We start from the raw sequence: 13,906 nt of genomic DNA, 5'->3' as shown, positions 1-13,906 counted from the left end.
GTCATATATCGGGATCGTAATTAACGGTGCACAGGGCACGGTGCGTGCGGTCACCGCAGCGTGTGCCGGGCGGGCAGCGACTGCAGGGCATCCCGCTCATGTAAATCGGAAAACCCTCAATATTCCCGGCCGGTCCATAGTTACAAAATGTATAAGCCATAATTTTAGGTTCTTGAGTTTTCCTAGCGAATTCTAGAACGCCCCGATGCAGCGGGGATACCTCCGTACTTGACATTAAAGAAAAGTCGTTGAAATGATGTTTACTTGCCGACGCCTCGGTCATGTACTTTGTTCTGCGCAATAAATTTTCCCTTGGCGTTGTTCGAGTTACATTCGTCGATTGCTGAAACTTTGTGCCACTACGTCGACGTTTGCGAAAAACAGCACAAGAACGCGCTCTTAATGTACAAAGTGCTTGGGAACAACCTACGCGCCATGTAGACGCCCATGCCGCGGCCGAATACCAGTGAGAATTGCATCCACCTGAAGCACTACAGTTGGTAAGTTTAAACGACCAAATATTTTCTTGAGGCAAAACCCTTGAACCTGAAAACCAAGCGTCAACCGCATCTGCTAGTAATTGTGCTTGTGTCATTTTAACGACGACAGGTCGGACATCCATGTTTTGAAGAACATTAAATCGGAAGGTATTTCTACATTCGTCGTGCCTTTTCTGGCATTGCCTCGCCCAGAGTTCGGCCATCTCCTCGAGCTCGTAGTCCCAGTACATCTTGCGCATGTTGGCGGCGGGGGGCTGGCCGGGGTCCAGGCCCATGGCCACGTTGTCGCGGTGCCGGTTGTGCAGCAGCAGTAGCTGGTAGCGCATCCACGTGGTCATGCCGGACGCATACAGCCGCCCGCTCACTTTCTCCGTTGCTACACACATCGTGTGCTGGTTTCTCATCGAACAATGAGGATGAGCACAGTAGTCTATTGCTTCACTTGTATTCATAATCTCTCCAAATGCATTTCCTAAAATAAAATACTCCAAAATAAACAACGTAATACGCATTTCACACTTTTAAAATAGACATACAACATAAACAAAGCATCTGCCAGATCATAAGATAATCATAATCAGTCATAATTATTCTCTATGCTTTGAAACTTAATTTACAATGTCAAAAATAGTCAAAAAATATTTTAAACCAAAGACAATTGAAACAAATCCTACTGTGCTAGACCGCGGTATTCGGAAAACTAGATCCGTTCTAGAGAAGAGAACGATACGATATGTATTAGATGCCTAGTAGTTTAGATTTCAACTAGATATGTTTTGCAGCTCAATTCGGGCTACCAATGTCACTTACTTACGTTAAATTATCGTATTAAGATCGTTTCAAAATCGTTTTGAGATCTAAAAATACATAACGAGACGTTTTAGACATTGTGGAAATCGTTCAAAGTATCTCCAGAATCGCGGAACTGTCAGATTTGACAGGCTAGATCTTAAAAATATCGTTGTCGTATTTTAGTGATGTCTAATCGATATCTAATAGATGTCTAGTTCAAAATCCGAATCCGAAAGTGAAGAGTCGTGGAATGTATTGGATCCCATACATTTCACGACTCTTCTCTTTCCGCTCAGACTATTTTAAAACCTGTATAAAACTAGGTATAAAGAGTAAAGTCTGTTCGGAAAGAGAATAAACGCGGCATATATTGGGCCCAATCAAAGAGTGGTATAATATATACAATCGAAGCCCGTGTTCTTGGAGGATACAACTAAACGGAGTAGCCATTAACAGGCTTTCCCCTCTGTCGAAAATAGGCGGCCAACGGTCATACACAATGTATGGACTGACGTTTATCTGACATGGCTATTTTTACGTTACGCATACATTTGACGTTCCCCTCCCCCGCAAAAATCGGCAGACTGTTTTGTACAGAAAATTACAGACATGGCGTCTCCGTTTGATTATATCCTCCAAGCCCGTGTTGATCGAAGTATACAATAAAATACATTCCACGACTCTTTTCTTTCCGAAGAGACTCTATCAAAAAGGTTGAGAACTTGGAGGATATAATCAAAGTTGTATCCTCCAAGGTTGAGAAATCAGAACAGAAACCCTAGATTATTATAACAACCTTTTACGAAAATCTTACTTTAATCGTCATAAATTCATCAAAGTGACGGATTGGTGACGGATAAGTAAGTAATACCTATATTTATTTATTATTAGTATTACGAACATTTCAGTAAAATATACCCTTTCAGTAGGTATTAATAACTTCTGCATAATTTGCGAATTAACATGCAATGTCATTTTATCTCTTGCGTATGTGTCTTCGTGCACTGGCATTGATAATAATGCTAATAGCATTTTTTCTCCATTCCCAGTGTCCCTCGGACAAATATTCAGTAAATTTTATTGTCACTGCGACTTACGGTACATACGGCCTGGTCTGTCTAGGTCTTTTGTTGGAAGGAGGCCTTTTGATATCTAGTGATAAGTTTACTACGATAATCTTTCTTGGTGTTGGCATTACATTGAACATGATTTGTCTCTGCCTTGCTTCTGCGCAATATATGTCTTATTATCGTCATCCAGGATGCGATGTAGAAGATAATGTATCAAAAGGTGCTGCGGCATTCTTTATTCTACCCATCAGTGCTGGGGATATGGTTACCGTTATAAAAAGTGATTAAATAAGCGAGGTAATCAAATATTGAGTCTTATTTAAAGTACATATTGTCCAAGTGTTCTGTGGAGTCACACCTGTCGCAAGGGCACGGACGGCAACTAGCGGTTTGTTTCGATTCTACGGAGTTCGGGCAAGGACCTAGCTACCACAAGCAGGGCCGGATCTAGAGTAGAGCGAGTGGAGCGGCCGCTCTAGGCGCCGGATGGCAAAGGGGGCGCCAAAATGGCAAATGGGGCGCCAAAATGACGCGGGTGTGGCGAGGAGGGTGGGGGGGGGGGGGTAAAATAGGCGCTTGTAAACTTCAACGAAGGGCGCCAAAACCCGATGTCGCTCTACCCTGATCAAGGGCTCGGGCCGGCACTGACCACAGGTCATATCTTGTTGATCTTCTCCATCATCAGGACTAGCTAAGCAGGCGCATTAGATAGGTACTTTACAACTTTTCATCGTACCTAGTCGGTCCAACTAGGTTAAGTACCTATCTAGGAGGAGTTCAGTGTCTAACACACAGAGATAGGTACAGAGAAAATATCATAAAATTATAATCTAATCTTACATTGTAGGGGAGCGTGGGTAACTGGATCACTTTTTAGGGTTCCGTACCCAAAGGGTAAAAAACGGGACGCTATTACTAAGACTTCGCTGTTCGTCCGTCCGTCTGTCACCAGGCTGTATCTCATGAACCGCGATAGCTAGACAGTTGAAATTTTCACAAATGATGTATCTCTGTTGCCGCTATAACAACAAATACTAAAAATAAAATAATATAAATACATATTTAAGGGGGGCTCCCATACAACAAACACGATGTTTTTTGCTCTATTTTTTGTTGATGGTGCGGAACCCTCCGTGCGCGAGTCCGACTCGCACTTGGCCGGTTTTTAGGGTTCCGTAGCCAAATGGCAAAAAACGGAACCCTTATAGATTCGTCATGTCTGTCTGTCTGTCCGTCTGTCCGTCTGTCCGTCTGTCCGTCTGTCCGTCTGTCTGTCCGTCCGTATGTCACAGCCACTTTTCTCCGAAACTATATGAACTATACTGTTGAAACTTGGTAAGTAGATGTATTCTATGAACCGCATTAAGATTTTCACACAAAAATAGAAAAAAAACAATAAATTTTTGGGGTTCCCCATACTTCGAACTGAAACTCAAAATTTTTTTTTTCATCAAACCCATACGTGTGGGGTATCTATGGATAGGTCTTCAAAAATGATATTGAGGTTTCTAATATCATTTTTTTGTAAACTGAATAGTTTGCGCGAGAGACACTTCCAAAGTGGTAAAATGTGTGCCCCCCCCCCCCCCCCTGTAACTTCTAAAATAAGAGAATGATAATACTCAAAAAAATATATGATGTACATTACCATGTAAACTTCCACCGAAAATTGGTTTGAACGAGATCTAGTAAGTAGTTTTTTTTTATACGTCATAAATCGCCTAAATACGGAACCCTTCATGGGCGAGTCCGACTCGCACTTGGCCGCTTTTTAGGGTTCCGTAGCCAAATGGCAAAAAACGGAATCCTTATAGATTCGTCATGTCTGTCTGTCTGTCTGTCCGTCTGTCCGTCTGTCCGTCTGTCTGTCCGTCCGTATGTCACAGCCACTTTTCTCCGAAACTATAAGAACTATACTGTTGAAACTTGGTAAGTAGATGTATTCTGTGAACCGCATTAAGATTTTCACACAAAAATAGAAAAAAAACAATAAATTTTTCGGGTTCCCCATACTTCGAACTGAAACTCAAAAATTTTTTTTTCATCAAACCCATACGTGTGGGTTATCTATGGATAGGTCTTCAAAAATGATATTGAGGTTTCTAATATCATTATTTTCTAAACTGAATAGTTTGCGCGAGAGACACTTCCAAAGTGGTAAAATGTGTGTCCCCCCCCCCTGTAACTTCTAAAATAAGAGAATGATAATACTAAAAAAAATATATGATGTACATTACCATGTAAACTTCCACCGAAAATTGGTTTGAACGAGATCTAGTAAGTAGTTTTTTTTTATACGTCATAAATCGCCTAAATACGGAACCCTTCATGGGCGAGTCCGACTCGCACTTGGCCGCTTTTTAGGGTTCCGTAGCCAAATGGCAAAAAACGGAATCCTTATAGATTCGTCATGTCTGTCTGTCTGTCTGTCTGTCTGTCCGTCTGTCCGTCTGTCTGTCCGTCCGTATGTCACAGCCTCTTTTCTCCTTTTTGGGGTTCCCCATACTTCGAAGTGAAACTCAAAAATTTTTTTTTCATCAAACCCATACGTGTGGGGTATCTATGGATAGGTCTTCAAAAATGATATTGAGGTTTCTAATATCATTTTTTTCTAAACTGAATAGTTTGCGCGAGAGACACTTCCAAAGTGGTAAAATGTGTGTCCCCCCCCCTGTAACTTCTAAAATAAGAGAATGATACAACTAAAAAAAATATATGATGTACATTACCATGTAAACTTCCACCGAAAATTGGTTTGAACGAGATCTAGTAAGTAGTTTTTTTTTATACGTCTTAAATCGCCTAAATACGGAACCCTTCATGGGCGAGTCCGACTCGCACTTGGCCGCTTTTTTTTATAAGAGCTGTAGGTAGTTGCACCATTTAAACTTGAAATTGTATCCTTTTCTTATCTTATTATTTATCTATTATTTATTCTGTGGCCTAGATAGAAATAAGATGAAATTTAACTAAAAGTGGAGAAAGATCCACTGTTACCCATGTGTTGGTAAAGCCCTCTCCACACTCGTGCGCGATTAAACGAAAGCATAAAGGGGCCCACAGATTACATGATAATTTACATGACGCTACGATCCTTGGAAGATGGTTAAATTAGTTACCTTTGATTCCATTACATGTTAGTTACATACAAGTCGAGAGTTCCTATGGCCACCTCCTGTCTTCATCATCAGATCAGTTCGACAGTACCATATTATTGTATTGTCATCAGAACTACATACAGCTGCCAATTTTCATGACGCTACGATCCTTGGAAGATGGTTAAATTAGTTACCTTAGATTCCATTACATAGTTAGATACATACAGGTCGACCTAATAAAAGCTTGTTAAAAAGGCGCGAAAAATCCTATTTTTTTTATGGGACGATATCCCTTCGCGCCTGTATTTTCAAATTTACCGCCTTTTTCTACTGACAAGATTTACTTGACCATCTATAGCCTACGTAAGACGCGACCGAAGCCCTCGTATACCTACACCTACAACTCAGCCGGCCAGCTCCATTGCGCACCGTGTAATCGGATTTTCAAAACCAAGTTTGGCTTCGCAAGTCATGTCCGAGCATTCCATGTTCTTGATTAATCAGTTGGAGGAGTCGCCGTCGTCGGACACGGCGGGGAGGACTATATATATATATGTGTAAAATTTTGATCATATTATCCGTTCATGGTCGTAGGCAAGCATTTATATTTTTCATACCTTTTGTCTATTGTGGTATTTATTTATCGCTCTCTATTTTATTTATTGAGCAACAAACGGTCATACTTTTACAAAAATATGTATATCAATATTTTAACCGTTTATATTTCGTGACCGACTAACAAAATTTAAATTCTTTACTTCAAGGTACGTCTTGTGTTGTGTAATAAAATTTGAAATCATGTTAAAAAACATTTTACCCACGATGATGACATCACGACGGTAAGTAATAGTTTGGCCGGTAAATTTTGTTAAATATTTTCTTTGAACATGACCGGTTGCCCCATTAACCGTATATCGTATGAAGGTACGGAACTCTCCATTATCCGTAGCCCGACACGCACCTGGCCGGGTATTTTACACATTCTATTTTCATATTCTATCAGTTCTATCACCATAAATCTAAAAGTGGTGGTTGAGATTGACGCCAATTCAAACGCCAATTTCTTTTCTGAACAAATCGGTCGATTTGATCATCCGGTCTGGACTGGCATTGTAAATAAAAATACATCTCTTACATCTAGCAACATTCACTTGACAATTCGAAAGTCGGCAACTGTGTTGTAAAGTAAAGCGGAATTTTAGTTTGTTTTTATTAATTCATAGCGCCTTATTAGCTATAATGAGTTTACATAAAGCAAGGTAATGATAATACAATTTTTTTTATTCTATTTATTTAGATATCTTGTACGTGATAATATTCGTAATTACTTGATTTGACCGTCCACTTGTTATCATGATTTCGAAGGGCGTACTACTTACTTACACTTTACTTTTATGTCCAAATAATTCTCATTTAGAAAAATTTACGCTTTGAGGGGCGCAAGAATCATAGCAATAAATTCTGCACATTAATGTACAAGGAATACTGTATTGTATTTGATTCATCTACCTGTTTTTTCAAATTTAAAATGTCATTACTTTTGGACTGAGCTACTTACTTACTTATTAATTTTTACAGGATTAAACTTTTTGAAGAGATGTTGGATAACGAAGTGATTGACATCAACTCTCTAAGAAAGTTAGCTTTCAATGGTAAAAATTGTCTTAATATGTACATATATCTATATGCTAGAATCACATTACCTATGTAACACACAAATTTTTTAATTTTGTATTTTAGGAAGTTAAGGCAATTAGTCTTTAAAGAAAATAATTAAGTATGTTTTATCTTTGTGTGCTAGGTATACCAGATGATAAAGGCTTACGGTCCCTTGTGTGGAAGATATTATTGCACTATGTACCGCAAGAAAAAAATATCAGAGAGACAACTCTAGTTAATAAACGACAGCTATATAAACAATACATAAGTAAGTATTGTTGTAATACTTTTATGCTTATGTGTATAATGGAGTTTAAAATTCATAGAAACATTCATTAAGATAAAACATTTTTAGATGAGATCATCGTGTCACCCGGAGGGCCCAGTGATCATCCCTTGAACATCAGTCCAGACAGCTCCTGGAGCACCTACTTCAAAGACAATGAAGTCTTGTTACAAATTGATAAGGATGTTCGGCGCTTGTGTCCAGATATATCATTCTTTCAGTCGGCTACTGAATTCCCATGTCCAGAGGCATGTATTCATAACACATTATATGTTTAAGATTACATGAATTCTAAGGTGTATTTGGGTAATTTCGTAAATCGGGTAATCACAAAAATCATTTAAAAATAAAAGTGCCTTTTTGGAATTATATGCCACTTTTTATTGTTTTCTTTCAGAATAACCCGACTACACCTTAGAACTTTGAACATTCACAAAATGTTTTATTTTTGTTATCAATGCTATAGCTGATGTGCATCTTTGCTCAAAAACACTTGAACGGGTTTAAATGATATTTGAGATGTGAATTTTGTGAATACTTTGAATCTCAAAGAAGGAATTCACCCATTCAATCCCATTTGTCCCCTCCTCATGTATGGCGGTTGTCACGTAGGGCAGGCACTAATGAGAATACACCAATTTATGAACTAAGAAGGCTAACTACCAGTTTTTCAAAAAGTTGGTGGTCACATATCCTCTTGAATCTTGTATTTTAAAATTTCAGATTGTAAACAGCAATGGAGTGAAAAGACTGCACAAAAGAGTAGAACAATCCATGCTAAGGTACTCTACTCTTGAAAGAAGAGGCCTGGGAGTGGCTAAGGTGCGAACATATTTATTTGTCTCTGTTATTCTGTCTTGTAAAAAAAAATCTTAATACTTTTGTTTCACATATTCAGCCTATTAATTTTTTTAGATAGATAGATAAATCATTTATTTGACAGCTGCAATGACACACAATATAAATTTACACACAATCATCATAACAGAAGAAAAGGAAAAAAAAAACAAAATAATTATTACACTAACAAAGAAAATAACATAGAAATGAGTAGGTACAAAAGTAAAATTTTTAACCTCAGTCGCCAATAGAAATGACTAAACAAATGAAACTGCTCTAAACTAACTTTTTTATGCCATCTAGCAACAATACATATCCATATTTTCCATGATATCAATGAACAGTTCATTAATTAGGTATGGATTGCCATTTTAGACGCTGCCTGGATTACAGGATTATTATGAATTTGATCTATGAAGTATCTTTTGGGAATAAAACTGTCGAAAAAGTACTTACATTTTGATCGCAAAAATAACCTTTTTTTCTAATGCCAGCAGTCAACTTTAAATAAAAAATCCTGTCATAAAATGTCGAAAATTTAGAAATAACTTTAAAACTAGAAATCACATACACATGTCATTGTTATTGCAATCGAAGATTTTACCTAGATAAAATTGTATTGCACTTAGCTTCCAAATTGTAACACTTGTGCTACTTAACAGCTGAGTAACGAGATCCGGCGGTCAGACAGCCAACCGTCCGGCGACTACGAGCCGCTGAAGGAGGGCTGCGAGGCGCACTGGGAGGTCGTGGAGCGCATGCTGTTCCTCTACGCCAAGCTCAACCCCGGCCAGGGCTACGTGCAGGGCATGAACGAGATCATAGGGCCCATTTACCACACGTTCGCGACTGACCCCAACTCTGAATACCGACGTGAGTCTATCTATCTATCTATATAGCCTTTTATTCCGATCCTTGTGTACAACGGTTATTAAGTCGATTTTATTATTTTTTTTACAATATGTCCCGCAGTTCGGTGTGCCTCTTGGCATAGGCGTCCTCCAACCTTCTCCACTGTACTCTGGACCAGTAAGGCCCCAGGGTTAAGCGGATTTCATCTACCCATCTTGTTTTTGGATGTTTTTGTTTTCTACTTCCGTCTCTTGGGTGCCATAGCGTGACTTGTTTGCTCCATTTATTTAATTTGCATCTCAGCATGTATCCTATCCACCCCCACTTTAGATGGTCACATGGATGGTGGTAAACATATTCACTCACATATTCACCGACGTGAGTAGCTACTCTAAATTATGTCCATGCGTTTCTGAGACCCGTTCCACGAAAGCTTGTAACTTCTTACAAGTACCTACAAGGAAGTGAATATTGATTATATTTTTTTATAAGAAATTTCGGCTCGTTTTACTAGTTACATCATTTGCTCTTTCTTTTTTGCCCTTCGAGAAATTCATTAGATAAACATTGCACTTACTTACACAGTAAGTGGTCGGCTTTGACTTCGTGGGTAGGATACATCGTCGTATTATTGTATTATCCACACCACAAGCTGACCCTAAATACCACAAGTACCTACCTACATACGGTAAGGTTTTTTCGACAATCCATACTAATATTATAAATGCGAAAGTGTGTCTGTAACCTCTTCACGCTTAACCAATTTAGTTGAAATTTGGTATGAGTCTCGAGGAAGGACATATGACCGTTTTTATGTCGGAAATCATCCCTAAATACAGAGTGAAAAGAGGGGTGGCATTGAGAGTGTTAATGAATTGCCTGATAATTGATGTAAGCAATTAAGCTTATGCTCAAATTGAATGATTGCCATTACACTTTATCCAAGCGCTATACTTACTCTAGCTGCTGTTACTGATTCCACTCAAACGAAGTCGCGGGCAAAAACTAGTTCAAGATATTCGCGTTCATTCTTCGCAATGGCATCCATGGAGCGGGGCTTGAAAATACGAGTAAAAGTCCTAGGGCAGCCTTTTTCAGGTTGCAATAGGGATGATGACACATGTTGAATTTTATAACAAAATCTAGTAAAATAGATAGCAAACGAGCAATTTATCACAATAATGTGGATATTAAAATAAAATATTGAAAAATTACAAAAATACAGGACCCGAAAGTTTCAATATTTAAGTTATTTTTTAACTTCCAAAAACGATAAAAGTAAGGGTACCAATCCGTACCATTCGATTCCTTACATTTCATCCAAAAAAATATTGTATTAGCAACTATATACATAAACGCAATATTTCACCGACAAAAACGCCATTTTCTTGATTTGTCCATACTACAAGATGGGCTCACAGAGACCTTGACGTCACGTTCCCTTCTCGTTTTGTATAGGGCGTTTCGCGAGTGAAGTGCGACTGTCTGGCTTTGACTACAATTTCTGACTTTTGTGTTACTTTAATGCAATGGGTCCCATATAGACATTTGATCCTAAAGACAAACCCGATCGATTGATACCATAAATGAAAATTAGTCATGTAGCCTATTCTCAACGTTTTTTATGACTTTTCAGAACATGCAGAAGCAGACTGCTTCTTTTGCTTTACCAACTTGATGTCCGAAATTCGTGACTTTTTCATCCGCACCCTGGATGAGGCTGAGAGTGGCATTAACTACATGATGAACCGGCTCTGTGACTGTGTCAAGAAGAATGGGCCCCACGTTTGGCATCGCATGGAGGTGCAGGAGCTTAAACCCCAATACTATAGCTTCCGGTAAGCTACTTGAGTGATTGACACATTCTTTATCATCATGGCATGAAGAAAAAAACAGTCGATAAACATTCTACTCCGAATAGGGGAAAATACTGCAATGTTCTGCCGCCAGAGTGCAGCACTAGCACATATTGTAAACCATAGAATAACTCATACATACTATGCCTTAAACAGTTTTTTGGCAAGTTTTCACTGCGACTTTGATGCATCAAGAAACGCGAAAATCGCAACTTTGTTATCTGCCTCTCTCGCTCGAATACCCAAGACTGATAGAGAGGCAGATAACGAAATCTAGTTGTTCGTGTTTTGCGGTAGACCCAGTTTGTGCTAGTAGCGCCCTCTACGCAGTGTCTTGGTAATATTCCCTATTATTTATTATCAGGTGGATCACCTTACTGCTGTCTCAAGAGTTTTCTCTGCCAGACGTAGAAAGACTATGGGATTCCTTATTCGCAGACCCGATGAGATTTGATTTTCTTATATACATCTGCTGTGCCATGATTTTGTGAGTATTTATTTTTATTGTATCACTATATATACTATGTATAAAACAAAGTCGCTTCCCGCTGTCTTTCTGTATGCTTAGATCTTTAAAACTATGCAACGGATTTTGATGCGGGTTTTTTAATAGATAGTGATTCAAGAGGAAGGTTTATGTATAATTTGTTAACCCGTGCGAAGCCGGGGCGAGACGCTAGTTAACTTAATTTTGCCTCAACCATTTGTTGTGGAATAATCGTATAATTGGGTTATATTTCGGTTAAACTGCTTTCATTTGCTACTTCGTGTCTGAATTGCAGGAAAATTAAATACAATTTAGTAGACCTGTTTGTACGTGGAAATCAAATTCAAATACATAGTTAATTAGTATATTTCAATAAGTATTTATTTATTTTGACTTAATTAAATTACGGAAAATGTATTAATTAAATGAAATTGATTACAGACTGGTGGAAGAGAGTTTGCTCAACGGTGATTTCGCGTCGAACGTGAAACTGCTCCAAAACTTCCCGCCCATGGACGTCTCTCTTATACTGAACAAGGCTGTTGAGATATCGCACAGATAGCTAATACTACCTCTCTGTGTGTGTGCATTTGATACATATTTTACAAGATTTTACATTGACAATTTAATACGTAAGTTTGGAGAATTTATTTTAAAATTTTGCGTTTTATATTGAACTTAAGAAGATATTATAGCTATACATAACTATCGGTTAAGTAGACGCACGAACGGGGCCTACCAAGCATAGGCGTACGCACGGTGGGGCAAGGTGGGTCTGTAGCCCAACCCTGGTCTCTGACCAGACGCTAACAATTTTTAGGCACATATGTAAATATCTGGGAGACTGCGGAAAACATTAAAAAACTCAAAGTAGGCGCGTTTTCCCAGAGACAAGACCTAGATCGATTTTTCGCCCCCGAAAACCTCCATATAGCAAATTTCATCTGAAATCGTTAGAGCCGTTTCAACCGTGCCCTGTTACAACGTACCCAGCCTCCCCCACTTCTGCCCCGCCCCTTAAAAATTCTGGGTACGCCCATGCTACCAAGTGATATAAACGGCAGGGACAATTTTAATTGTTAATCGAAGTATTTAATATGAGAAATACGTGTACCTACTCCGAACCAAGAACCTTTACAAGAACGAATATGTCTCGTAAATGAAAGAAGTTACCATTGCATTTTTTAGCCATAGTCATGAAAACACTGACGTACGCAATAATGCCTTTATACTTGGTCAACCAGATCTTGACAGTAGAAAAAGGCGGCAAATTTGAAAAATGTAGGCGCGAAGGCATATCGTCCCATAGAAAATTTGAATTTCGCGCCTTTTTTTACTGACAAGATTTGGTTCATCAGCTATATTCATAAACGGCGTTATTCATAAACGTTTGTCAAATCTAACAAACCGTTGACAGTCGTTATTTTGACATTCCTGTTTGTTAGAAAGAGAAAAAAGTTATAAGAGGTTGCTAGATTTTATGAGGGGGTAAATAACTCAAGTCGAATTAATATTGTAAGTACATACCTACTTTTGTCACTCTTTATTACTTGAAAACTTACAAGTTTGTAGATACCTATTTAGTATATATTTTTACGGATTTGTCGTGTTTGAGGCTTAATAGTTAGTTTATCTATATCGAGCGCAACCTAAGATGATTTATTTAACGTCTTAGTAGTGAAAATATTTTTTCATCACACTCGCTCAGTAAATGTGGAATTGCACGCAGGCTTAGCGGGAGTAACAGAAAAAGCGTTTTCCCTAGGGAGTAATGAAGTTTCTAGTACCATAATTAACTGTTTTTTGTCTTTATACTTCATTTTTGTATCGCAAGTGTGAGGAAAAACATTTTGTGTAACTCGGGGCGTAATAAATAATATTGTAAACTCGAGTCTGTAAATCGTACTCTCGTTTGCAATATTTAACTTACGCCCCATGTTACACAATAATAATTATTATTTGCGACATGCATGTGTGGTCAGTGGTCACCCTAGAATTAGAACACTTCCGTCAAATACAGATGTGGAGATGTAGTGCATTAGTACATTATTGCAGAGGCCGGGAAAGGGCAATTCGTGGATGAGTTTCGATTTTGTCGGACGACGCGAAGCGGAGTCCGACAAAGAAGACGAATCCACGAATTGCTATTCCTGCCGAGGCATATATAGTGCTTTTCTCCAAACATGCGAGGAAATAAGGTAAAATAATAATTATTTAAGCATCAAGCATCACTCAAATCGAACCTTCACATCAAAAATGTCAGTAACAATTTCCCTCTAAAATTAATTTTTAAAAGTTTAGGGCACAAACTTATTCTGCCATTCAGTAGGTACCATTCAATATTCGTTCATTCAATATAATTGTACAATATAGTTGGTCAAACCAATTTGTCAGTCAGTAAGAACCAGGAAAACTATATCCATCCTTTTCTTTTGGGTGCTAGTACTAGTGTAAGACAAAGCTAGT

General features: G+C 38.4%; 2 protein-coding genes across 2 annotated transcripts; one reads left to right on the top strand and one right to left on the bottom strand.

Annotated features, from left to right (window-relative positions):
- LOC134661147 (venom allergen 5-like) lies at positions 1–1,064 on the bottom strand. The gene has a single exon (XM_063517098.1). It carries the CDS (start codon positions 1,010–1,012, stop codon positions 2–4), a length of 1,011 nt encoding a protein of 336 aa, XP_063373168.1. The 5' UTR covers positions 1,013–1,064; the 3' UTR covers position 1.
- Positions 1,065–6,617: 5,553 nt separating this feature from the next.
- LOC134661849 (TBC1 domain family member 13) lies at positions 6,618–12,128 on the top strand. Its single transcript, XM_063518058.1, has 9 exons — positions 6,618–6,719; positions 7,039–7,112; positions 7,262–7,387; positions 7,475–7,653; positions 8,129–8,227; positions 8,908–9,118; positions 10,734–10,935; positions 11,318–11,440; positions 11,882–12,128. The coding sequence occupies exons 1-9, from the start codon at positions 6,700–6,702 to the stop codon at positions 12,000–12,002; spliced, it is 1,155 nt and encodes a 384-aa protein (XP_063374128.1). The 5' UTR covers positions 6,618–6,699; the 3' UTR covers positions 12,003–12,128.
- Positions 12,129–13,906: the final 1,778 nt, after the last annotated feature.

The sequence above is a fragment of the Cydia amplana genome, chromosome Z, assembly GCF_948474715.1.
Source record: "Cydia amplana chromosome Z, ilCydAmpl1.1, whole genome shotgun sequence".
In the NCBI taxonomy this organism is placed as follows: Eukaryota; Metazoa; Arthropoda; class Insecta; order Lepidoptera; family Tortricidae; genus Cydia; species Cydia amplana.
Note: the sequence above shows the minus strand (reverse complement) of the source record. Positions and strands in the feature narration are given on the sequence as shown.

Coding starts and splice junctions, on each gene's coding strand:
- LOC134661849 (XM_063518058.1), top strand. CDS start 6,700: ATGAGTTTACATAAAGCAAG. Junction 9,119..10,733: donor CCCCAACTCTGAATACCGAC/GTGAGTCTATCT, acceptor ATGACTTTTCAG/AACATGCAGAAGCAGACTGC. Junction 11,441..11,881: donor ATCTGCTGTGCCATGATTTT/GTGAGTATTTAT, acceptor AATTGATTACAG/ACTGGTGGAAGAGAGTTTGC.
- LOC134661147 (XM_063517098.1), bottom strand. CDS start 1,012: ATGCGTATTACGTTGTTTATTTTGGAGTATTTTATTTTAGGAAATGCA.